The following is a 24,513-nucleotide window of genomic DNA, read 5'->3' on the forward strand; positions in this document are numbered from 1 at the left end:
TGTATATTACTATATAGTTAAATGTTTAATATAGTCATATTGTCAATATTTACTTTATAGCTTCTGGGTTTGAATACTTTACTTCAGGTCATGAAAAATATTAGATCTATTTTCTTCTAAAACTCCTTAGATTCTATATATTGAGTTTTAACTCACCTGAATATTTCTTGTATAATGTGTGAAATAGGGCTCTATATTTGTTTTATTTCAAGTAATAGTGGTCCATGCACCTTATTTGTTGAATAAGCCTTATTTTACCCATTGATTTGAAGTATCAACTTAATCATATATTACATTGTCAGACAGACATATACATTTGTCTCTAGAATTCTCATTATATTTCGTTGATCTACTTGATTGTTTCTGTGCTGGTGTCATGTTGTTTTAATTGCTGAGACTTTATAATGGTTTTAAATTTTTTTAATATTTTATAATTGACTTTGACATTTAAAAAAATAAATAAAATCAATCTGCATTGAAGAAAGAAAGAGAGAGAGATGGAACTCCTACCTTTTGTGACAAGATGGATGGAACTGGAGGATATTAAGCTAAGTGGAATAAGCCAGTTTATGAAAGACAATTACCATATGATCTCACCTACAAGTGGACTCTATTCAACAAAATAAACTAATGAACAAAATAAACCACAGGTACGGAGACATGGAGCAAACTGAAAGTGACCAGAGGGGATGGGGAAAGAGGGCAATGGTGGAAAGAAGGAGAAGGGACTAGACAAAGAACATGTATGAATGACCCATGGGCATGGACAAGAGTGGGAATTGACTGTGGGAGTGGGAGGTGGGGCTGGAGGGGGGTAAAGGGGTAAACACTGAGACAAATGTAACAGAACACAGATGATTTATAAATTTTTTAAAAAAAATTTAAAAAAAGAATACCAAAACATCAATTCAAAAGAACCTATGCACCCCAATGTTCATAGCCGCACAATTGACAATAGCCAAGTGCTGGAAGCAACCTAAGTGCCCATCAGTAAATGAGGGGATCAAAAAACTATGGTACATTTACACAATGGAATACTACACAGCAGAAAGAAAGAAAGAGCTACTACCCTTTGCGACAGCATGGATGGAACAGGAGAGCATTGTGCTAAGTGAAATAAACCAGGCCGTGTAAGACAAATGCCATATGATCTCATCTATAAGTGGAACCTAATCAGCAAAGCAAGCAGGCAAGGTAAATATGACCAGCAACATTGAAATAAAGAAGAAATCGATGGGGATGGGAGGGAGGGATGGAAGGGGTTAGCAGGGCAGGGAAGAGGAAGGGTCCAATCAAGGAACATATATGAAGGACATATGGAGGAAGCCAAGGTTGGGAAGGACTGAGGGTGAGTGGTGGGCATAGGTGGAGCAGTGGAAAGTGATGGCAGGTAAATGGAGACAAACATATGTGAAAAAGAATAAAAAAGAAATAAATAAATTTAAAAATAATAATAATAAAACGTTACCCAAAAAGTAAAAAAAAAAAAAAAAAAAAAAAAAAAAAAAGGATGGAGAACTGGTGATGTCGGAGTCGAGAGGAACCAACTCCTTAGGTTCATTCAACAAATATTGAACACCTACCAAGTGCCAGGTGGCTGGGTTGCCACCAGGATGGGAAAGTACAAAAGAATCAGACACTGGCCCCAGTGTGAAGGAACTCAGGGTAGGAGGAGAGGTGGGCAGGTGTAGAAATCTCTGTAATACACACAGAGAGAAAAGTGAGGTGAGATCTGAGAACTTCATCTATTTTTCCATTCAGTTAAGTCATTTATTCAGTCATTCAGACACTCTCTTAAGTCCTCTGATATAAAGATAAATGAAACTGGTCTCTATCCCCTGAAGTTACCATTTAAATTCTGAATAGGAGTCACCCACGGAGCTTTCCAAAACACAGTTCCTCAGGCCCTAGCCCAGACATACTGATTCTGAATGTCTGGAAGCGGCACCGAAGAGATCAGAAGCTCTAGTTCTAGGTGTTCTTCAGGTTTGGGTCTTAGTCTTGCGGGATAACAAGTGAAGGGAGCCAAGAGGAGGGAGAGCCAGAGATAGGAAGAAAGGCTTCTTGCCCACGTCTGCCCAGGAAGCCCTCCATGTCACACTCCAGCACACTTGTCTGCAAGTCCTGACCCCAGGCTTCTGTATTTACTGCAGTTTTCCTAGATGACTGGTAGGTTTAGTCCCCTTGGACCTGGGTGTGTCTTGTCTTTGAAGCTGAGTGCCCTCATGTTCCAAGGTCATTGTGATACGGGTTCCAGGGGCCTTGTGACACACAGCTGGCTGGCTATGTTCAGGTGTGGGGGGTCAGGAGAGGCCCAGTTCCCCCTGGGAATGCAACTCATCCCCCAAAAGGAAGATCATTTTCCCTGCTAATTAAGCATCACTTAGAGCTCCAAGTAAGCTCTGATTAGAGGCTGCTTCAAAGACAACCAGCAGGAGCCATGACCACCCTCTCTCCCGAAAACAGCCTCTCTGCCAGGCTGTCAGCCTCCTTCATCCTGGTGCGTGTTCCTAGCCCCTCCCTCCCCAGCCTCTGGTTTGTATTAGGCTATTTCCCCTGCTGGGTCAGAAATACTGGAACCATGAGCTGGCCTAGAAGGGGGAGCAAGGCCGGTATCACCATCAGCACCCACAGTCGAGCTGAGAAATACAGAACCCCTTTCACTCTTCTCTCTAAGCTAATGTCACCTTTTCCCTGTATGTGGCATTCTAACTAACGAGCTTTAGTTTTGCAAGTTCAGTCTTGAAGGTGCTGATTAACTTTCCTTGGTGTTTTTGCCAACAATTTCGGTATGCTGCCGCCAGGCGGCAATAATGCTTTTGTTAGTGGTGGTTCCAAGCTGAGTTAGTAAGATTTATTCATCAGAAATCACCCTCAGTCATAAAAATTTTCCACACAGTGTATTTTTCAATATTATAGTAACTAATTATAATTTCAAGTCTCATTAATCATAGCGATTAAGACAGTGATACATAAAAAAGCAGAAATCCTAAATGGGCACCTCTCTCCCTGAATTTTAAATGTTATTGCTTTATTGCAGATTATTACCAGGACTTGATTTGGATCTCCTCATTCCTCTAAACTAAGAGAAAGATGATAATAAAATAAGTTGTCATAGAGAATTTATTATGTATAATGACTATAGTAAAGTTATAATTTATAGTCGCTTATTCTAATCATAACCCAGTAAGATGCATGATGCTATTATCGTTCTTCATTTTTTTAAATTTATTTACTTATTTTTTCTTTTTAATTTTTCACATACATTTGTCTCCATTTATCTGCCACCACTCTTTCCTGCTTCATCCATCCCCACCTCCCCACCTCAATCCTTCCCCACCCTGGCTTCCTCCATGTGTCCTTCACACCTGTTCCTTGATCTGACCCTTTCCCTTCCCCTCCCCACTAACCCCTTCCCTCCCTCCCTCCCATTCCCATTGGTTTCTTCTTTTCTTTCAATGTTGCTGGTCATATTTTCTGCTGCCTGCGTGCTTTGCTGGTTAGGTTCCACTTATAGGTGAGATCATATGGTATTTGTTTTTCACCACCTGGCTTATTTCACTTAGCATAATGCTCTCTAGTCCCATCCATGCAAAGAGTAGTAGTTCTTTCTTTCTTTCTGTCACATAGTATTCCATTGTGTAAAATGTGCCATAGTCTTTTGATCCACTCATTTACTGATGGGCACTTAGGTTGCTTCCAGCACTTGGCTATTGTAAATTGTGCTGCTATGAACATTGGGGTGCATAGGTTCTTTTGAATTGGTGTTTTGGGATTTCTAGGGTATAATCCCAGCAGTGGAATCGCTGGGTAAAAAGGCAGTTCCATTTTTAGCTTTTTGAGGAAATTCCACACTGTTTTCCACAATGGCTCCACAGTCTGCATTCCCACCAACAGTGCACTAGGGTTCCCTTTTCTCCACAGCCTCGCCAGCACCCATTGCTTGTTGATTTGTTTATGATGGCCATTCTGGCCAGTGTGAAATAGTATCTCATTGTGGTTTGAATTTGCATTTCTCTGATGGCTAGTGATGCTGAGCATCCTCTCATAGGTCTCTGGGCCCTGTGTAGGTCCTCCTTGGAGAAGTGTCTGTTCAGGTCCTTTGCCCCTTTTTTAATTGGGTTGTTTGTCTTCCTGGAGTGGGGTCATGTAAGTTCTTCATGTATTTTGGATATCAAACCTCTGATTGAGGTATCATTGGCAAATATATTTTCCCATACAATTGGCTCCCTTTTCATTTTGCTGATGTTCTTTAGCCATGCAGAAGCTTCTTATTTTGATGAAGTCCCATTTGTTTATTTTTTTCCTTTATGTCCCTTGCTCTAAGGGACATATCGGTGAAAATATTGCTGTGTGGGATATCTGAGAGTTTCCTGTCTATGTTCTCCTCTAGGACTTTTATGGTGTTGAGATTTATATTTAAGTCTTTTATCCATCTCGAGTTTATCTTTGTGTATGGTGTGAGTTGGTGGTCGAATTTCAATCTTTGGCATGTAGCTGTCCAGCTCTCCCAACTCCATTTGTTGAAGAGACTATTTTTACTCCATTTTATGCTTCTGCACCCATTATCGAATATTAATTGACCATAGAGGCATGGGTTTATTTCCGGGCTCTCTGTTCTGTTTCATTGATCTGTGTGTCTGTTCTTATGCCAGTACCAGATTGTTCTGATCACAATCGCCTTGTAATATAGTTTGATGTCAGGTATTGTGATCCCTCCTACTTTGTTTTTCTTTCTCAAAATTGCTGCAGTTATTCGGGGTCATTTATGGTTCCATATAAATTTTTGGAATGTTAGTTCTATGTCTGTGAAATACGCCATTGAAATTTTAATAGGGATTGCGTTGAATCTATAAATTGCTTTGGGCAGTATGGACATTTTGATGATGTTAATTCTTCCAATCCATGAACACAGTACATGCTTCCATTTATTAGTGTCTTCCTTAGTTTCTTTCTTCAGTGCTGTGTAGTTTTCTGCATACAGGTCTTTTACTTCCTTGGTTAAGTTTGTTCCTAGGTACTTTATTTTTCTTGTTGCTATAGCAAAGGGGATTTTTTTTTCCTGATTTCTGTTTCTGATATTTCATTTGTAATGTACAAAAATGCCTTCGATTTCTGAATATTGACTTTGTATCCTGCTCTTTTGCCAAATTCACTCATTAGGTCCAGTAGTTTTTGGAGGAGTCTTTTGGGGTTTTCCACGTACTATGATGTTATCTGCAAACAATGATAGTTTTACTTCCTCCTTTCCAATTTAGATGCCTTTTATTTCTTTTTCTTGTCTGATCGCTGTGGCCAGGGCTTCTAATACTATGTTGACTACATGTGTTGAAAGTGAACATCCTTGTCCTGTTCCTGATCTTAGTGGGAAAGCTTTTAGTTTTTGCCTGTTGACAATGACTTTGGCTGTAGGTTTTTCATATATGGCCTTTATGATGTTGAGGTATGCCCCCTTTATTCCCACTTTGCTAAATGTTTTTATCATAAATGGGTGCTGTACCTTATCAAATGCTTTTTCTGCATCTGTTGATATGATCATGAGGTTTTGGCTTTCCTTTTGTTTATCTGATGTATTATGTTTATTGATTTGTGAATATTGAACCATCCTTCCATCCCTGGTATGAATACCACTTGATCATGGTGGATCATCTTTTTAATGTATTGCTGGATGCGGTTTGCCAATATTTTGTTGAGGATTTTAGCATCAGCATATTGGCCTGTAGTTTTCTTTCTTGGTTGTGTCTTTATCTGGTTTTGAGATTAGGATGATGTTGGCGTCATGAAAAGAGTTTGGGAGCCTTCACTCTTCTTGGATTTCTTGGAATAGTCTGAGAAGGACAGGGGTTAGCTCTTCCTTAAATGTTTTGTAAAATTCTCCTGTGAAACCGTCCGAAGGAGGGTTTTTGTGTGCTGGGAGTTTTTTGATTACTGCTTCAATTTGACCCGCTCTTCTCTGTCTGTTTAGGCATTCTGCTTCTTCTTCATTCAGTGTTGGAAGGTTATATTTTTCTCGAAATTTGTCCATTTTATTGAGGTTTTCAAATTTCTTGGCATATAGTTGTTCATAGTAATTTCTTACAATCCTTTGCATTTCTGTGGTATCAGTTGTTATTTCTCCTCTTTCATTTCTGTTATTATTTATTTGGGTCGTCTCCCTTTTTTTCTTGATGAGTCTGCCTAAAGGCTTATCGATTTGTCAATCTTTTCAAAGAACCAGGTCCTGGATTGGCTGATCCTTTGAATTGTCCTTTTAGTCTCTATATCATTCAATTCTGCTCTGATCTTGATTATTTCCTTTTTTCTACTTGCTCTGGGCTCTGTTTGTTGTTGTTTCTCCAGTTCTTGAAGATGTGGCATTAGCTTGTTTACTTGAAATGTTTCTATCGTTTTTAGGTAGGCCTGTATTGCTATCACCTTCCCTCTCAGGACTGCTTTCGCTATGTCCCATAGGGTAAGGACTGTTGTGTGTTCATTTTCACTTGTTTCCAGAAACTTTTTGATTTCTTCTTTGATCTCATTACTGACCCATTCATTGTTTAATACTGTGCTCTTCAGTGTCCATAAGTTTGAATTTTTCTGAATTTTTTCCTTGAGGTTCGTTTCTAGTGTCAAGCCCTTGTGGTCTGAGAAAATGCTTGTTATTTCGATTATTCTGAATTTGTTGAGGCTTGTTTTGTGTTCTATCATGTGGTCTATCTTTGAAAATGTTCCATGTGCATTTGAAAAGAATGTGTATTTTGCTTCTTTGGGATGAAAGGTACTATACATGTCACCTAAATCCATTTGATGTAATGCTTCATACAGTTCCCCAGTATCCTTGTTGATGTTTTATTAGAAAGATCTATCCATTTTTAACATCAAGGTGTTAAAATCCCCTACTATCAGTGTGTTACAGTCTCTATCTTTCTTGAAGTCCTCCAAGATTTTCCTTATATATTTGGGTGCTACTATGTTGGGTGCATATATGTTAACAATGTTTATGTCCTCTTGATGGATTCTTCCTTTGAGTATTATAAAGTGTCCTTCTGGGTCTCTTTTTATGGCCTCTGTTTGGAAATCTATTTTGTCATATAAGTACCCCTGCTTTTTTTCCCTGTCCATTTGCTTGGAACATTTTTTCCCATCCCTTCACTTTAGTCTGTGTGGGTCCTTTGTTCTGAGGTGGGTCTCTTCTAGGCAGCATATTTGTGTCTCATGTTTTCTTATCCATTCAGCTATTCTATGTCTTTTGATTGGGGCATTTCATCCATTTACATTTAAAGTTATTATTGATAGGTATTTATTCATTTTCTCCCTTTGTACCTGTGATCCTCTCTTTCTCACTCTTTTTCTTCATCTTCTTAAAGCAGTCCCTTTAACATATCTTGTAGTGCTGGTTTGGTGGAGGCGTATTCTTTTAGCCTTCTTTTGTTTGGGAAACTCCTTATTTTGCCTTCCATTTTAATTGAGAGCTTTTCTGGGTAGAGTAGTCTTGGCTGCAGGCCCTTGCTTTTCATGACTTGGAATATTTCTTGCCATTCCCTTCTGGCTTGTAGTGTTTCTTCTGAGAAGTCAGCTGTTAGCCATATCGGGGCTCCCTTGTATGTCACTACCTGTTTCTCCCTTGCTGCCTTTAGGGTTCTCTCGTTGTCTTTGATATTTGTCATTTTAATGATGACGTGTCTTGGAGTGGGCCTCATTGGGTTCCTCTTGAATGGGACCCTCTGTGCTTCCTGGACTTGTGTCACTTTTTCTCTCCTCCAAGTAGGGAAGTTTTCCATCATTACTTTTTTCAAACAGGTTCTCTATCCCTTGCTCCTCTTCTTCTCCTTCTGGTATCCCTATTATATGGATGTTATTACATTTCAGGTTGTTCTGTATTTCCCTGAATGCTTCTTCATTTTTTTTTTTTTAGTCTTTTTTTATTTTCTTGCTCCATCTGGGATCTTTTTTCTATCTTGTCCTTTAACTCACTGATTCGATCCTCTGCTTCATCGAGCCTGCTTTGATCCCTTCTACTGTGTTCTTCCATTCAGAAATTGTATTCTTCATTTCCTCTTGCCTCTTATTGGTAGTTTCTTTGTCTTTTTTCATGGAGATATAGTTTGCAATAAGTACCTCATAGTTTCCCTGTAGTTTTTGGTAGTTCACTTTGAGCTCACTGAGCTCACTGAGCTTCCTCAAAACCATTGTTTTTACCTCAGAATCTGATAGTTTACTTGCCTATATTTCATTTAGTTCTCTTTGTGGGGATTCCTCCTTTCCCTTCGATTGAGGGGTGTTTCTTTGTCTTCCCATTATTTGTGAGACTCTTCTTTCTTGCTTCTGCTTCTTAAATTGAACTGTCTTCACTTCCTGACTTTGTGGTTTGAACTTCTCTGGTAGAAGACCACTTTTTTTTTTCTTTCCTTTCTGGAACTGCCTCTGATGATGTCTGCTGTTGACCCAGTCTGAACTTAGGCAGTCTTTAAGAGGCTTCCAGGAATCTACTGTCTGTGTCTGTCTCTTCCAGTTGTTAATCTAGTCACTCTGCCCTCAGCAGTCAGGGTGGAACAGAGTCCCTCCTGTGGGTGGGGCTATTGTGTCCTTTCACACTGCTGCCACTCAGGGGAGTTGTCTGCCTGAGCAATATGGCTGCTGCCATATGGGGGAGGAGTCAGCACCGGGGTACCCCTGGTTGCTCTTTCAGTTCTCTCTCCAACACCTCTGTCATCAGACTTTCCTCAAGCGTCTCTAGACCACTTTGCATCCCCTTTAGCCAGGGACCTACTATCTGTGACTGCAGCTCTGTACTCATCAACTGGACCTGCGCTGCACTGGGCTGGGCCCGAACCTACTGCAGGTGTGGCTATCGTGTCCTTTCACACTGTTGCCACTCAGTGGCATGGTTTGCCTGAGCAAGACGGCAGCTGCAGAATGGGGCAGAGTCAGCACCTGGACCCCCCATCCACTTTCTCAGTTCTTTTCCCCAAGCCTCCTTCTCCAGTCTCTCCTCAGGCAGCTCCAGCCCACTGTGCCCCACCTCCACCAGACCCCAGGGAAAGTGGCTACCACTCCAAATTTTTGCATTGGCCCTTTAAATGGCTCTTTGCATCTCCAGCCACCTGTCTCAGGCAGAGCACACTGCTGCTTTTCACAGCTGGCTGTTTTCTGTGTACTTGTTGGGCTCTGTTGCTGTGGGCTGGAGATCCCCGCTTATAGTTTAGACCCTGCTCTTCTCAGGGGGATCCAACTGGCCGTTTCAATATCCCTCTGGCACTGCCACCCGTGGGCACCCATCCACCTGCTTGAGCCTCTACCTCACTTCTTACCAGTTAGGTTGTACCAAAGCTGATTCCTCTGTCTGTCCGAGTTTTTAAGGCTCCTTTCTCACAATTGTTCAGTTGTTTTCCAGGTGATTTCTCCACAATTTAGTTGTAATTCCAGACTGGTCCTGGGAGGAGATCAGTGAGTAATTCCAGACTGGTCCTGCCTTCCACTCACTCCTCCACTATCTCAAAGTCCTATTATTTTCATTTTATAAATGAAAATGTTAATGCACAGAGATTAAGTAACAGACCTGCAGTCACACAGCTACTAAGTGGCAGAGCTGGTATTCAGACCCAGACAGGCCGGCTATGGAGTCCACCTTCTAATTCAGTGCCTCTCAAAGTGTGGTGCCCAAACCTGCAACATCAGCATCAATTGGGAACTCATAAGAAATGCAGATTCTTGGGCCCCAGATCTTTTGAATCAGAAACCCTGGGATTAGTGCCCAGCAATCAGCATTTTGACAAACCCTCCGGCTGATTCTGATATGCTGCTAACTTTGAGAATGACTGTTTTAAACCATTCTTTTAATCAGTATGCTCTACTGGGTTCTTGCTAATTACCCAAGTAACTTTCAAGTGCACTTATGCCGCCCTCCCAGTTTCAGTGTGCCTGCTGTCCTTGGGCATCCCCTCTACCCTGGTGAGAATCACCAACATGGTAAATCACAGTTACTCTTGGGAATGTGTCTTGTTCCTCAGGGAAACTGAAGTGAAAAAGAGGTTGAGAACCTCAAGCAGAGTCCATCACCCTTCCCAGGCTTTCTTGGGAGCTCTGCGATTATGAGTATTCAGAGCAATGTGGCATCAAAAGCTTTAATAGGATGTTTGTTTTTTATCTTCCAGTGGGTTTTCTGTTTTACTAAAAATATTAGTGTAAATCCTTAACCCAGTGCAGAAGAGGAAGGAGGGTGGGAAGTTGTGTACCTGCAGCCCCTGGCAGCAGGAAGCTATTTGAGAGGCTGAACCACTTCGGGTTCCCACTGTAAGCCTCTTTCTCTAAGGAAGCATGGCCAAGGTTTCCCCAGGTTTGTTGGTGGAGAGATATTAACCTGCTTGTGCATACCATCAAGGTAGGAGCTTACCACAATTGTTCTACCTAGCAGTGTTCTTTCCGGGAGACAGTAAAACACCTATCATGTTGTTGAAAGGTATCCAGCACCTCAAATACTATATAGTTCCCCCTCCCTGGTTACCAGGCCATTGTACCCATATGTGTGCAGATGTTCACAGGCTGGTGGAACAAGGTATGGGGGCATGTGGGAGAATGGAGTTGGATTTTAGAGGCCATGGAGCTGACAATCCCTATCATTTTGGAAAATGCTAGATACAGACTCAATGAGTTCTAGCACAGAGAGGCGCTGTGGATGTACTAGGAGAAGGGGAGGGGGGGACTTTCTTGAGGCAATTTTCACCTTTAGCCTTCTGCGTGTCAACAAGCCTCTGTTGTTTGTCCTTGGCTTGCTAGCAAATGTATCAAATTTCTTGAGGGTGGCCTATTGGTATCTTGGGTTTGAGAAGGTACAAGAAAGTGGAGGGCATAGAGAAAAGGAATTTCCTGGAAGGAGAAGGCAGTGACTTTTTATAAGCAAATTCAGTACTGGCAAAGCAGGCAGCTGGACCATTGTTGCAGGTAGAGGTTCAGTAATGCAAATTCTTGGAGCATGCAGCTGATGACTTCTTGTGATGTCCCTAATGATCTTGCCTTATTGTGTTAATGTCATAGCTTTTATCATAGTGTGCTGCACATATTACTTTGATTGCTTTTCCACTCCTACATTGTTTGACTTTTTTCATATATTTTGTTCATCTTTCCCCCCCATCTTTATAAGGCTTTTGATTTTAACATATGTCTTTTGCTAACAGCTTGTGTGGATGTGCTTTTTATTCAAACTGAAAATCCTTGCCTTTTGATCTTCCTGATGGCATGGCATTGAGGTTCAGCACCAAACAGGCCTGGGTTCAGAGATCAACTCTGATACTTGTTATGTGACTTCAGATATGCTAATTAACCCCCCTACAGTCTCCATTCCCTGACCTATAAAATACTGTAATAACCATACCTACTTCATAGATGGCTGTGAAGAGTAAATGAGTTGATATATTCAAAGTGCTTAGAACAGTGCCTGACACAACATCATTATTTTTAAGTGTTTGAAGTAATAGGAGAATTTCATGGATTTGTTTTCAAAAATCAATTACTTTGGAATTCTATTATTTTTATGCTTTATGATTATATTAATTCCTTGAGGTTTTGGATTATTTTCCTTTATTTTATAGTGAGTTAGGATAATGTCTCATTCCTATAAAAATAGAATGTTTAAAGTCAAAACTAAAACAATTTCTTCTGACTCCATATCAAATCTAGTGAAGAAATGGACTGTTCAGTTAAAAATCTTCCCACAGCCCTGACTGGTATAGCTCAGTGTGTTGGAGCATCATCACACAAACCAAAAGGTCACTGGTTCGATTCCCCAGTCAGGACATATGCCTGGGTTACTGGCCAGTTCCTGGTTGAAGGTATGCAAAAAACAACCAATAGATGTTTCTCTCCCACTCTTTCTGCCTCCCTTCCCTTATCTCTAAAAATAAATAAATAAAACCTTTAAAAATTTTTCCCAGACTTCTGGTCAAGACAGCAGCATAGGCAGGCATGGCTCACCTCTTTGCACAACCACATCAAAATTACAACTAAAATATAGAACAGCCATCAGTCAGAACCAGCAGAAATTGAGTTGAACGGAAGTCTGTCAACTATGGAATTAAAAAAAAAACACATCCATCCAGACTGGTAGGAAGGGCACAGACAGGGAATGAGCTGGTCCCTCACCCACACGTGGTGGATAAAAATTTGGGAGGAATATCTCGGGAGCAAAGAGTCCCAGCCCCACACCAAGGCCTCCAGCCCAGGGTTCCAGTACCAGGAAAAGTCCACACAACTCTGGCTGCAAAAACCAGCAAGGATTGAGTCAGTGGAAGAAACTTCTGGAACGCTAAGCAGTTCCTCTTAAAGAACCCACGCATGGACTCACCTACTCAAATTCACTTCCTCTGAGCTCCAGCACTGGGATAGCAGGTTGAAAGGCACATGTGGTATACGCAGAGAAACTGAAGTGTCTGACATCAAGGCAAGCGTAGGCCATTGACCCTTTTCTAAACTCTCCCCCCACAGAGCCAGCAAATTGGTGACTTATCTGAGACTCCATCAACCTGGCGAACACTGTTTGATTTGCCTTGGAGATCCCCAGTGACTCCGCCCCACCCAAATTACCAACCCACCCAAAATGCTTTTCCATATGAATGGCTGGTTTGGCTCATGCTTCACAATTTCCTAAATCCTCTCAAACAAGCAACAGCTGGCCTCAGTGAGCCCTAGGCCCGGCACTAGCAGCAGCCAACCTAGATTCACAGGTTGGCTTCACCTAGGAATCTCCAAACCCAGCACAAGTAGCAGCCATCTCAGATTGCTGTATAGCTCAGGAAGGGTGGCCCCAGGAAAAATTCAAGTAGAGGCTGACCTTGGTCTGCACCACCCCAGAGCCAGTGCATCCAGTGGACAGTTACAGGCCACATTGGAGCACCACCCTGTCCCCGCACAGATGATCATCCATGGATGGTGAAGGTAGGTTGCCAGTGGTTACAACCAGTCCTTGCAGCTGACTGGCCTGGGTAAATCCCTCCCATTGATCTGCCAATAGCAACCAAGGCTCAACTACAAGAGGAGAGTGTACTCAGCCCACACAAAGGATGCACCTTGAGTGCCCAGCTTGTGACACTGGGCCTTACAAGACACCTACTACATTAGGCCAAGACAGGGAATCAAAGCAGCTCTAACTAATACATAGAAACCAACACAGGGAGGCTGCCAATATGAAGACACGTAGATACATGGCCCACATGAAAAAACAGATCAGAACTCCAGAAAAAGAGCTAAACAAAATGGAGATAAGCAATCTATCTGATGCTGAGTTCAAAACACTGGTTATAAAGATGCTCAAGGAACTTAGTGAGGACCTCAACAGCATAAAAAGACCTAGTCAGAAATGAAGGACACACTAATTGAAACAAGGAACAATTTACAGCGAAACAACAGTAGAGTGGATGAAGTAGAAAATCAGATCAATGAATTAGACCATAAGGAAGCAAAAAACAAAAATTAGAACATGAAGAAAAAAAAATCCAAAAAAAATGAGGATAATATAAGCAGCCTCTGGGACAACTTCAAGAGACCCACCATTCACATCATGGGGGTGCCAGAAGGAGAAGAGAAAGAGCAAGAAATTGGAAATCTATTTGAAAAAGATAATGAAAGAAAATTTCCCTACTTTGGTGAAGGAAACAGACATGCAAGTCCAGGAAGCACAAAGAGTCCCAACTATTATGGGTGCAAAGAGGCCCAATCCAAGACACATCATAATTAAAATGCCAGTGGTTAAAGATAAAGGGAGAATCTTAAAAGCAGCAAGAGAAAAGCAGTTAGTTACCTACAGGGGAGTTCCCATAAGACTGTCAGCTCATTTCTCAAAAGAAACTTTGTAGGCTAGAAGGGGCTGGCAAGAAATATTCAAAGTCATGAAAAGCAAGGACCTATAGCCAAGATTGCTCTACCCAGCAAAGCTATCATTTAGAATGGAAGGGCAGGTAAAGTGCTTCCCAGACAAGAAAAAACTAAAGGAATCCATCATCACCAAGCCAGTATTATATGAAATGTCAAAGGCACTTATATAAGAAAAAGAAGATCAAAACTATGACCAGTAAAATGGCAAAAAAATACATATCTATCAACAATTGAATCTAAAAAACAAACTATGCAAACAAGAAGAGAGACAGAATCATGGATACAGAGAGCATTTTGATGGTTGCCAGATGGGAACAGTGTGTGGGGGAATGTGTGAAGAGATGAGTGGATTAATAAGTACAAATAGGTAGTTACAGAAAAGCCATAGGTATGTAAACTACAGTATAGGAAATGGAGTAGCCAATTAACTTACATGCAAAATCCATGGACATGAACAATGGTGGGGGGATTGATTGCTTGAGGGAATCCGGGGTGCTGGTTAGAGGGGGCAAAGGGGAGAAAGTCAGAACAACTGTAATAGTATAATCAATACAATAGAATTTAAGAAAATTAAAACCAGAACTACCACATTATCCAGCAATCTCTCCTCTGGGTATATATCTGAAAAAAATAAAATCACTATCTAGAAGAGAAAAAAAAAATTCCCACAAAGAAAACTTCAGGCCTATATAGCTTTACTGGTGAATGGTATCAAACACTGAGGAACAAATATTAACAAGTCTACAAAAACTCTTCAAAAAATTGAAAAGCACAAATGCAATCCTACTCATTCTATGAGGTCAACATTACCCTAACACTACAATCCAAGACATTACAAGAAAATTATAGGCCAATGTTGTTCATGAACATGAATGTAAAAATTCTAAATAAAATTTTAGCATAGAGTATCCAATGGCATAAAAGAAAAATAATATATGATCAACAAATGGAATTTATCCCATCTCCATAAAAGCAGAACATCCTTTGAAAAAATAAAACACATTCCTGAAAAATATTCTCAGCAAACTAGGTAGAAGGGAACTTTCTCAGTCTGATAAAGGGCAACTACAAAAAGCTTACAGTTAACATCATAATGGATCACAAAAGCTTGATGCTTTTTTGCTAAGATTGGGAACAGAACAAAAATGTCAGCTTTCACCATTTTTATTAAACATTGCAGTTGAGGTTTTAGCCAGTGCATAAGGCAAGAAAAAGAAATAAAGGCACCCAGCCTGGAAAGTAAGAAGTTAAACTGCCTTTGTTCACAGACAACATGATCATCTATGTCAGTGTTGGCAAACTTTTTCAATGTCAAGTAGTAAATATTTTAATGTTTATGTTTTTTGTTGCAACTACTTAACTCTGCCATTGCAGCATGAAAGCAGCCTTAGATAATGCGTGGGCATGGCTATGTGTCAGTAAAACTTAATCTAAAAGCAAGTTGGAGGCAGATTTGGCCCATGAGGCTGTATCCTTGGCCTATATAATAAGTCCCACAGAACCTAGCAAATAAAAACCTACTAAAACTAGTAAGTAAAGTTAGCAAGATTTCAGGATACGAGATCAATATACAAAAATCTATTGTATTTCTATACACTAGCAATGAAGAATTCAAGGTTGAAATTTTTAAAATAACTTTTACAAGAGCATCCCCCAAAAAGAACTATTTGGGGATAAATCTAACCAAATATATAAATAACCTATACACTGAAAACTGCAAGACATTGCTGAGGGAAGCATAAAGAAGACCTAAATAAATGGAGAAATATTCGGTGTTCATGGGTCAGAAGACTCAACAGTGTTATCAATTCTCCATACGTCAATCTATAGATTCAATCAATCCCCATCAAAACACAGCTGTCTTTGTTATACAAATTAACTGACTAAAAAAGCTCCTTTTATGGTTAGGAACCCGGGCACAGCCCACCCTAGTCTATGGCCTCCTCTGTCCAGCCCTGCTGCAGTGCACGTGCAGTTGCAGTCTCTGAGTACAGGTTGTGAGAACATGACAGCTGTCAGAGGGGCAGGAGCCTGGCTCTGACTGGCTCAGGTGACAGTGTCTGTACCAGAGGGGCGTGGCATCAGGGCAGATCCTGCTTCCCAAGGTTAAGCCAACACTGAGATTTTTTTCTATCTTCTTGGGCCCATATATTCTATTTTGGTTCAGAATATAAAAAATTCGCAGAGAAGAGAGAGTAGGCCAGCCCCGGGGGAACTGATCACCAAAGGGAAAGTTTCCAAAGGACGAATGGGAAATAGAGCAAATAAACCATCACTGTGGGGGTCACTGCCGCAGCTCTAAAGAGCACAGGTACCAGAGCTGGATGCTGCCGGCATGGGGGCTGAGGAGGGCTTCTCGGTCTAGTGCGCTCAGTAGCAGAAACAAGTTCTAAACCCCTCTCTGCATCATCTTCCAAGCACTGTGGAACATGAGACAGAAGGCAGAAGGAAGGGCAAGCTCAAGGTGCCGGGCCATGGTGACCACAGGAAGGGAGATTTCGACTGGGGCTTTCAGGAAGAGCCACTCAAGGGAAATTTGGAGGCTGTCCTGTTTGGTGACTTGACTTGTACTATTCTGAAGGATCATGGATTCTACAGTTTACCACCAGTGTTTCTTTGAGATGACTGCGTTGACCATTCATTAGGAATGTAAGAGAAGTTGGTTCCGTGTTGCAAAATGAAAGGTGAAACACGGTTTTCTTAAAACATGAAAGGTTTTAGAAAATACACTTTAATATGTATTGCGCATTTATCCCTATCAAACATGGAGTCAGTGGAAATTATCCCAAATTTGAGCCTGTAGGCTCTTGTTTTTCCTTTCCAGTACTCTTGTACCATTTAATACCTTGCTACTCGCTGGCAGTGGGCTAGCAGCTCAGCAGTCACCTGGGAGCATGTTAGAAATGCATCATCATGGGCCCACCCTAGACCTTCTGAGTCATAGTCTGCATTTTAAGCAGATTCTCAGGTGACTCATTTACAAATTTAAATTTGAGTCACACATTAAATGTGCATATTCAGGTGCATATTAATGGGAGGTTGTTTCAATAAGAACTCAAACTTGGTGTTATTGTTTTATGAGCATTTTTAATTACTTTGTATGCAGAGTGCTCACCTCCCACCAGACACACACACTCACCTTATGGAAACCAGAGGCCATTCCTCTTGATGACCAGTGCCACTCTTCCAGGAAAGGTAAAACGAAGCTCATGAGTGTGTTTAATTAGTGCTTATTTTATGTATTTTTTTATTATCCAAGCAGCATACATCATTATAGAAGTTTGAAAGTATAATAAAAAAGGGAAAAATAACAATCCTATCATTCAGAAATCATCACTGTTGTTTTTAGGTAAGTTTTTTAGTATTTTCTAGTTGTCTTTCTAACAGAATTTTTATAGCGGTTAATTCACTATGTATTCAAGTATATGAGGTGTAGTTTTAGAATATATAACAGAACTTTATGGAAGATAGTACATAAAGAGAATAGATACTGAATGTGCAATTTTATTTTCTGCTTTTTTCTGTTAACATTTATATTCTTCCAGATTATTATTCACTCCTCATAAGCATCATTTTATATGACCTCATAATACTTCATTGAGTATATAAACCATGCTTAACCTAACTATTCCTTCATTGCCTAACATTTAGAGCACTTGCACTTTTCATTTTGTTAAGTAGTATGCAATGAAAATTATTGTGCATACAGCCTTTTTCTGTATATTTTCAGTAATTTTCTCGGGATAAATTTCCACAAGTGAGTCAGAGACTGTGAGTTTAGATTCACATCGCAAAATCCAGAGTACGTGGTTTAAAAATAACACCGAAAAGAAAAGCCATGGTCCGTCACAGAGGGCTGACATGCTTGTTTTCCCTCACCAGGTGAAGAGGAAACCACCCATTGACAAGACAGAGTGGGATGGCTTCTTTGATGAGAATGGTCAGTTGGCCAAGTCACGAGACTTCATTTGTGTTGACATCCTGGAAAGGGTATGGTCCCCAAGCTACCATTGGCCTTCCCCTGGAATTAGGGGGCATGGGTAGGCAGGGGGTGGTGACATTGGGAGGGACCCTTTTGTCAAGCAACTTGAGAGAATCCATGACTTATCACCTCCCACCGGACCCCAGGGCTTACACCCCTTCGTGAGGATGGAAGCCTGGAAGTTCCTCACAGGCTACTACTCCTGGCAGAGCTCCCTGGATGAGCGGCTCACAGTGGACAGCACAAGGAGGTAGAACATTCCAGATTCTGTCAGGAGAGGGTGGGTAGCTGTGCAGAGGAGAGTGGTGCTCACCCCAGCCTGGCAGTTTCAGTCATACTTCAAAAGCACTTCTCATTCTGAGCATCCAAATCCCCACACACAGGAGGGGCCTTCCCACCCCAAACCCAGCTCCACTGACCAACCCACAGGCTGTAACACAGGCTTGACCCCAGCAAATCTCCTTATCTCCCAAGACCTGTCTCCTCCTTCCCCGGGACCTGTGCAGCCTCCTGGAGGCGCACAGCATTGACACACAGGGTGAGCCAGAGAAACACCCAGGGCAGTAGGGGAACTGAGGGCCAGCTGGGGAGTCCTGAGAGTCCAACAGGAGCCTACCTGTGTTGGTTTCCTGAGGCTGCTTTAACAAGGCACCACAAAGCAGGGGCGGGACCGCAGTAGAAGTGTATTCTCTCAGTTCTGGAGGCCAGAAGCCCAAAACCAAGCAGTTGGAAGGGCCGCTCCTTCTCCAACGGCTCTACAGGAGAACTCTTCCTTGCCTCTTGGAGGTTCTGGGGGCTCCACCTGTCCTTGGTGTATGGCTGCATCACTGCAGTCTCTGTCTCCACTGTCACATGGCCTTCTCCTCTTCTCCCTGTATCTCTCTCCTCTGTGGGTCTCTTGTAAGGACACTTGTCATCAGATTTAGGGCCCAACTAGATAATCAGGAATGATCTCATCATTAAGATAGAACTTAATTATATTAAGATATAACTGAATTTTACCTACAAAGACCCTTTTTCCAAGTAAGGTTACATTTACACTTTATAAAGGTTAGGACATAGACATATCTTTTGGGGGTCTTTCGGCCTACTGCACCACCAGCTCATTGTACTGATGAGCACAAAACACCCTTCATCCAATGCTTGTCATTCTGAGGCAGAGGTGCTAGTGCTATCCTGTTCTACAGATGAGGAAACTGAGGCTTATGGAAAATGAGGTCACCAAAGCTTGACCCTAGTTGCAGACCCCCAGTTATTAGATTGTGAAACCAGATCCAGGTGTGGCCGTGGAAGTGCAGAACCACATAGTTAATCTCTGGGTGCACAGTAGAAGATGTTCAGGAGCTGGCACGGGCAGAGGGGTGGGGTGCGGGGCAGGAGGACCCCAGACAGTGGGCAGAGCCCAGACAGGGACCCTGGACTTGCTGGGAGGAGAGGCTGCCTCGTTTAGCCTCAGTCCTGTTCTCATAGGAAGAACTACGAGGCCTTATGCCAGATGTATGAGAAGATTCAGCCTCTTCTGGAAAACCTGCACCGGAACTTCATAGAGACTCGGAATAACATCAGTGAGCAGAGTAGGGTGGGCAGGGCTGCCCAGAGGGTATGGCTGGAAGCCATCCTTGACCCCTCCTCAGTCTTGTGGAGGTGGTTTCCAGTTCCTGGGTGCTGCCTTGACATGGACCTGGGTGTTCCTCAATGCCCAGCATCATGTTCCTGTGGGTGCATGCTATTCCTATTGATTAGTCTTCATCACTTCCCCCGCCACCACCCAGTATCCTAGTGGTCTTGAACTAGGCTGCATTTCAATTGGATGAGGGTACAACCTGGTCAAAGATTTGGAATTGAAAAGAAACCCAAGCAGCTCAGGGTGTGGTGAGAGATAGAGCCTGGGGTGGGAGGTGATGTTCCCTTTACAGCTTCCTCCCCAGGATGCTCTGGGTTGGTTGGGGGAAATAAACTCATCCATGGACCTTCTGCTGGAGGTGATCTGGTGCTACCCACCTGTCCCTTGCTCCCAACCTAGCATATGACGTCCAGAAACTCTATGACAAAGACCCCCTGGGTAACATCCTTATTGACAAGAAGAGACTGGAGAAGATCCTGCTCTTGAGTTATGTCTGCAACACCCAGGCAGGTACGCCACAGCGCCAAGATTCCCCTTAGCTCCCCTCCTCAATTCCATTCTGGAATTCTTTCCTTGCCCAAGCGCAGGCTCCACCCCTCCAACCCAGCCTTTCCTCACTGGCCCCTCTCCACCCCAGAGTACCAACAAGGCTTCCACGAGATGGTGATGCTATTCCAGTTGATGGTGGAACATGACCATGAGACCTTCTGGCTTTTCCAGTTCTTCCTGCAGAAGATGGTGAGATTTGGGTCTGAACTCAAGGAACAACTACCCCCCAACCCCGCAGCCAGCTCTCTAAACAACCCTTTAGGGTTAAGCAGCATTGGCAACCCCAGCACTTCCTCTTACCCTGAAACAGCTCTTTGGGTCCCAGAGGAGCCTGGGAGAGCAAGTGCGGTGTGTTCTAGGGTGGGAGTGGCAAGCACTGGAGTTGAGGGGGAGGTGGAGTGATGCTCTGGGTACAGCTCTTACCAAACCTTGAAAGAGTGTGACTGACCAGGCCCAGTGATGACACCCACTTCTGGCATTCCTCTCCCAAAACATGCTCTGCTCCCACAAATACTCTATGGTTCCCCACACCTTCAGAATGAAATCCACTGACCTCAGGCAGGCCTTCAAGCCCCCCATCACCAGTCTGCTCTCTCACTGCCTCCTTCGCATGACCAGCACTCCAGGCACACGGGCGGAGTCGGACACCCAGATGCACACCACACTGTCCAGGCCAAAAGCTTTTGAAATTGCTGCTCCCTGGAACACCCTCCCTGGAAAGACTTTCCTCATGATCTGTGAGAGGCTTCCCAGAATGCACCCTCACCCCTTTCTCCATCTGGGCAACAGTGTGCTCACTGTGCTTTCCTTGTTCTGATTCTGACCCACATGTGTATGGAGGAATAACTGGGCTCACTGCATTGTGAGCCATACCTGAAACACCTCAGCATCCCCATCACAGGCACACACAGGTGCGCACATATATACAAGTGAATGCACTTGCATACACATCACAACAGATACAGACATGATGTGTGCGTGGGTGCGCACACATACACAGACACCCAAACTTACACGGACACATGGTCCCAGCCTGGAGCTAGACACACAGAGGGTCTCCAGGACTGGGGAGCTGGCAAAGCAGCTGGCTTTTCTGGTGCCTAGAAGCCCAGAAGATTCAGTTTCCCCTGCTCCCACCCATCTTTTGCAGGAGCACAGCTGTGTCATCAACATCGGGGTGGGCAAGAACCTAGACATGCTCAACAACCTGATCAACTTCCTGGACCCTGTGTTTGCTGAGCACCTAAGTGAGTGGACACCTCCTGCCACCATACACACTTCTGCCCAGGACAGACATGGGAGGGGACCAGGACCCAGACCCCACCCCAGGAAGCACACTGTGTCCAATCACAGGGGAGGGAGCAGGGTCATTTGGTCTTCTCTCCAGACCCTGGGGTTGGAGTCTGTGCCACAAACCACCACAAACCATCTCCAAGGGCAGCTGGAAACGTGATAGCTGGGCATTCTGTATTGCTCAAGTGTGTCTGTGTGCTCTGCTGTTTGTCCATCTGCTTTTGCTTTGTTGTATGTGTTGTCCCCTGTTTTCCCTGACCATGGCCTTGGGGCTGGCACCCTGATTCTTTCCCCATAGAAGGAAAGGGCGCGGGGGCTGTGCAGTCCCTCTTCCCCTGGTTCTGCCTCTGCTTCCAGCGTGCTTTCAAGTCCTTCGACGATGTCTGGAGGCTTTGGGAGGTAGGTGCTCTGCTGGGGACCGAAGGGATAGGTCCTAGCCCTTGGGCAGGCAGCAGGAGAGCCCTTTGGTTGGAGTCCAGATGCTCAGTGTGACTCAGACCAGCGAGCCTGCCTTGATGGAGGAGCTGGAGCACCAGTCACCCATCTGTTCTTGCAGTCCCACCATCCTCGTCTTCTCAGGGCCATCAGGGCAGAGGAAGGGGCCTTGTGGCCTGGGCCATGGACACTTGGCCTGTAGTTCAGCTTCCCTGCCCCACACCCAGTGTCCTCACTCTGTTTCATTTCCTCAGCTCCCCTGTCCTTGGCCTTCCCCTCCACCTGGGTGCTCTGCTGAGCCCTCACTCCTGGAGAAGGTGGGGCTCCCACAGACAGGTTGCCCCTGCAGTCCTTTGACCCCAGCTCCCAGGGCCATCAGCAGATGAACCTCCCTATGAACACACCCACCACTCATCTCTGCCCTGTCCAGGGACCTCCACTGCATGTAGGACCCAGCCCAGCATTCAGCCTGGAATGTTCAGCCCTATGAGTCACTCCAGCCTTACCCCTCCCTCCTGACCTGTGGGTCTCCATGCCCAAGTCCACGATGACCCCCAGGACTTTGGTGACTCCCCTATATTGTTGACATCAATGGTTGCTTTGCTGAAGCTCCACTCAGATGTTATGCATGGTTACCTGGTTGTTCTCTGACCTCTCCTTCCCTCCCTCTCCCCTCCTCCTCCCTCTCCCCACTCTCCTTCTTCCCTCCCTCCTTCTCTCTTTCACCTCTCTCATTCTCCCTCTTCCTCTTCCCTCTGTCTAATGAATTCCTGAAGGCTTTTCCCCTGACTCCCCCAGTAGCTAGCACAATGCCTAGAATCCCAGACATAGCTATGAGCTCTTGCCTGAGTGAGTGATTGAGCGAGTCAGCAGCGAAGCCCAGGAATGTCTGACCCAGGGCACATGGTTGGTGGGTACCTCGCCATTTTAAGGGCATTGCAGCCTCAGGCCACAAGGCGCACGCCAAGACTCACCCACCATGCAGGTTCTACTGACTGGGAAGCCCTGCAGAAACTTCCAGGTGCTAGTGGCCTACAGCTTGCTGCAGATGGTGCGTGAGCAGGTCCTGCGGGAGGGCATGGCCGGCGATGACATCCTCCTGGTGAGAGCACCCTTTGGCCAACCCCAGTCCCATGGCTCCTGGGGATCACAACCCCCCACAACATCCCAGCTGAAGGCCCCAGGCTTGTGGGTTCCTGGACTTTGGGACCATCGTTGCCCCTGGGCAGGAAGCATGAGCACCATGCAGAGTACTTTGTAGATGAGCTCATTTAAGCTTCAAAACAAGCCTGACTCAAGCCAGCAATGACCATCACCATCTTCACAGCTATTAGCATATGAGGAAACTGAGGCCTTGAATGATTCTTAACCACCAGGCTTGACTGTCTCACAGCTAATCCCTTGGCCCTAGTGTCCTCCTCTGGCAAAAGACCTAAAGTTTTCAAAAATTTCTAAACAGCAGTTGAAGCCATTATTCAAAAACGTCTCAGGTGACACCACAATTATAAAAACAAGTCCTCATTGGAAGCCCCTGAGACCCTCAGTGGAACCCCAGAACTCCCTTAGAGCCCAGCATAAAAACTAGTTACCACCTTGGCTGTGTAGTTCAGCTGGTTGCAGCAGCATCCCATACATTGGAAGTCGCCAGTTCCATTCCTGGTCCCCAGACAGGGTACATATGGGAGGCAATTGATCAATGTTTCTCTCTCACATTGGTGTTTCTGTCTCCCCCCTTCCCTTCTCTCTAAAAATCAATGACCATGTCCTCAAATGAGAATAAAATAATCCTCTTAAAAAAAGAAAAAACTTACCATCTCCCCAAAATATAAAATTCCAGTGTGGGCATTTCAGGCACTGTACCAGGGGGTTGGGAAAAGACCAAGGATCCCCGCGACAGCCTTGAGCCATGGTTCTGTTTGCTCAGCCTGTGCCCTGCCTCCTCTGCCTTCTGCCTGCAACAGGCCTGCAACAACCTGATTGACCTTGATGCTGACGAGCTGATCTCCTCCGCCTGCTTGGTTTATGCGGAGCTCATTCAGAAGGATGTAAGTTGCCCCAATTATTTGTCCTTCTCCTCTTCCCATTCCAAGAAGACTTCCCTGATCTCCCAAGCCCAGCACATGGCAGGCTTGTCCAGCTTCAGAGACAAGTGTGCCACATTCTCTGCCACCACCCCACAGGGGCTCTCTCTGTGGTCTCTCTGCTATTTGCACATGTAACTCACACCTCCTCAAGCAGACTGCACTTCCTGAACACTCAGCCCTCATCCGCCATTCCCTGTGTCCATCCCAGTGGGTCTGGGCACAGAGCTGAACACCCATGGACTCGGAAGAATGTCACTGGCTGGATGAACTGAGGAATGAGAGCAGCGGACAAATGTCTGTCTCCCTTAACCAGCCGGGCCCTCATCTTCCCAGGTTCCTCAGCCATTAAAGGATTTCTTTCTCTGAGGACATTCACAATGGACAGATGCCCTCGGTTGACAAGACAAAGGTGGTGCTTCAGCTGTGAGGTCAGGATCAAGCCCACTGGGGCATTAGGGTGAGGGCATAACGAATACAGCTGCAATACAAACAGCCTTCTGGAGTCATAGTTTGTGGCGGCAGTGTGTCCCAGGGGCACTGAAGGCAGAGACAGGATTGTCCAATAAGAAGAAAGGTCCGGTGGGGGAGAGGAATAAATGCTGGGAAGAGGGTGTGCGCATCTGTTCTGTCACTGAGGGTTCCAAGGCAGTGGTGCTTCTGCACCACGAAGCAAATAGTTAAGGGTATAACCTACCCTGGCA

General features: G+C 44.2%; 1 protein-coding gene across 2 annotated transcripts; it reads left to right on the top strand.

Moving 5' to 3' along the window:
• The first annotated feature begins 2,440 nt into the window (after positions 1-2,440).
• TBC1D21 (TBC1 domain family member 21) lies at positions 2,441-24,178 on the top strand. Of its 2 annotated transcripts, XM_054584559.1 has the most exons (11): positions 2,441-2,500; positions 17,728-17,835; positions 17,974-18,077; positions 19,298-19,392; positions 19,851-19,961; positions 20,089-20,189; positions 21,151-21,247; positions 21,592-21,692; positions 22,714-22,830; positions 23,690-23,773; positions 24,146-24,178. In XM_054584559.1, exons 1-11 carry the CDS (start codon positions 2,441-2,443, stop codon positions 24,176-24,178), a joined length of 1,011 nt encoding a protein of 336 aa, XP_054440534.1. The 2 variants fall into 2 exon arrangements, with proteins under 2 accessions (XP_054440534.1, XP_054440617.1); XM_054584642.1 differs by lacking the exon at positions 17,728-17,835.
• Positions 24,179-24,513: the final 335 nt, after the last annotated feature.

The sequence above is a fragment of the Pteronotus mesoamericanus genome, unplaced genomic scaffold (genome assembly GCF_021234165.1).
Source record: "Pteronotus mesoamericanus isolate MK-2021 breed Mesoamerican mustached bat unplaced genomic scaffold, CSHL_Meso_final contig_100, whole genome shotgun sequence".
In the NCBI taxonomy this organism is placed as follows: Eukaryota; Metazoa; Chordata; class Mammalia; order Chiroptera; family Mormoopidae; genus Pteronotus; species Pteronotus mesoamericanus.

Bases quoted from the DNA above. Each gene is read 5' to 3' on its own strand.
- TBC1D21 (XM_054584559.1), top strand. From the start codon at position 2,441: ATGACCACCCTCTCTCCCGAAAACAGCCTCTCTGCCAGGCTGTCAGCC. The intron at 19,962-20,088 runs GTACGCCACAGC...TCTCCACCCCAG, and splicing joins TGTCTGCAACACCCAGGCAG to AGTACCAACAAGGCTTCCAC. The intron at 21,693-22,713 runs GTAGGTGCTCTG...CCCACCATGCAG, and splicing joins ATGTCTGGAGGCTTTGGGAG to GTTCTACTGACTGGGAAGCC.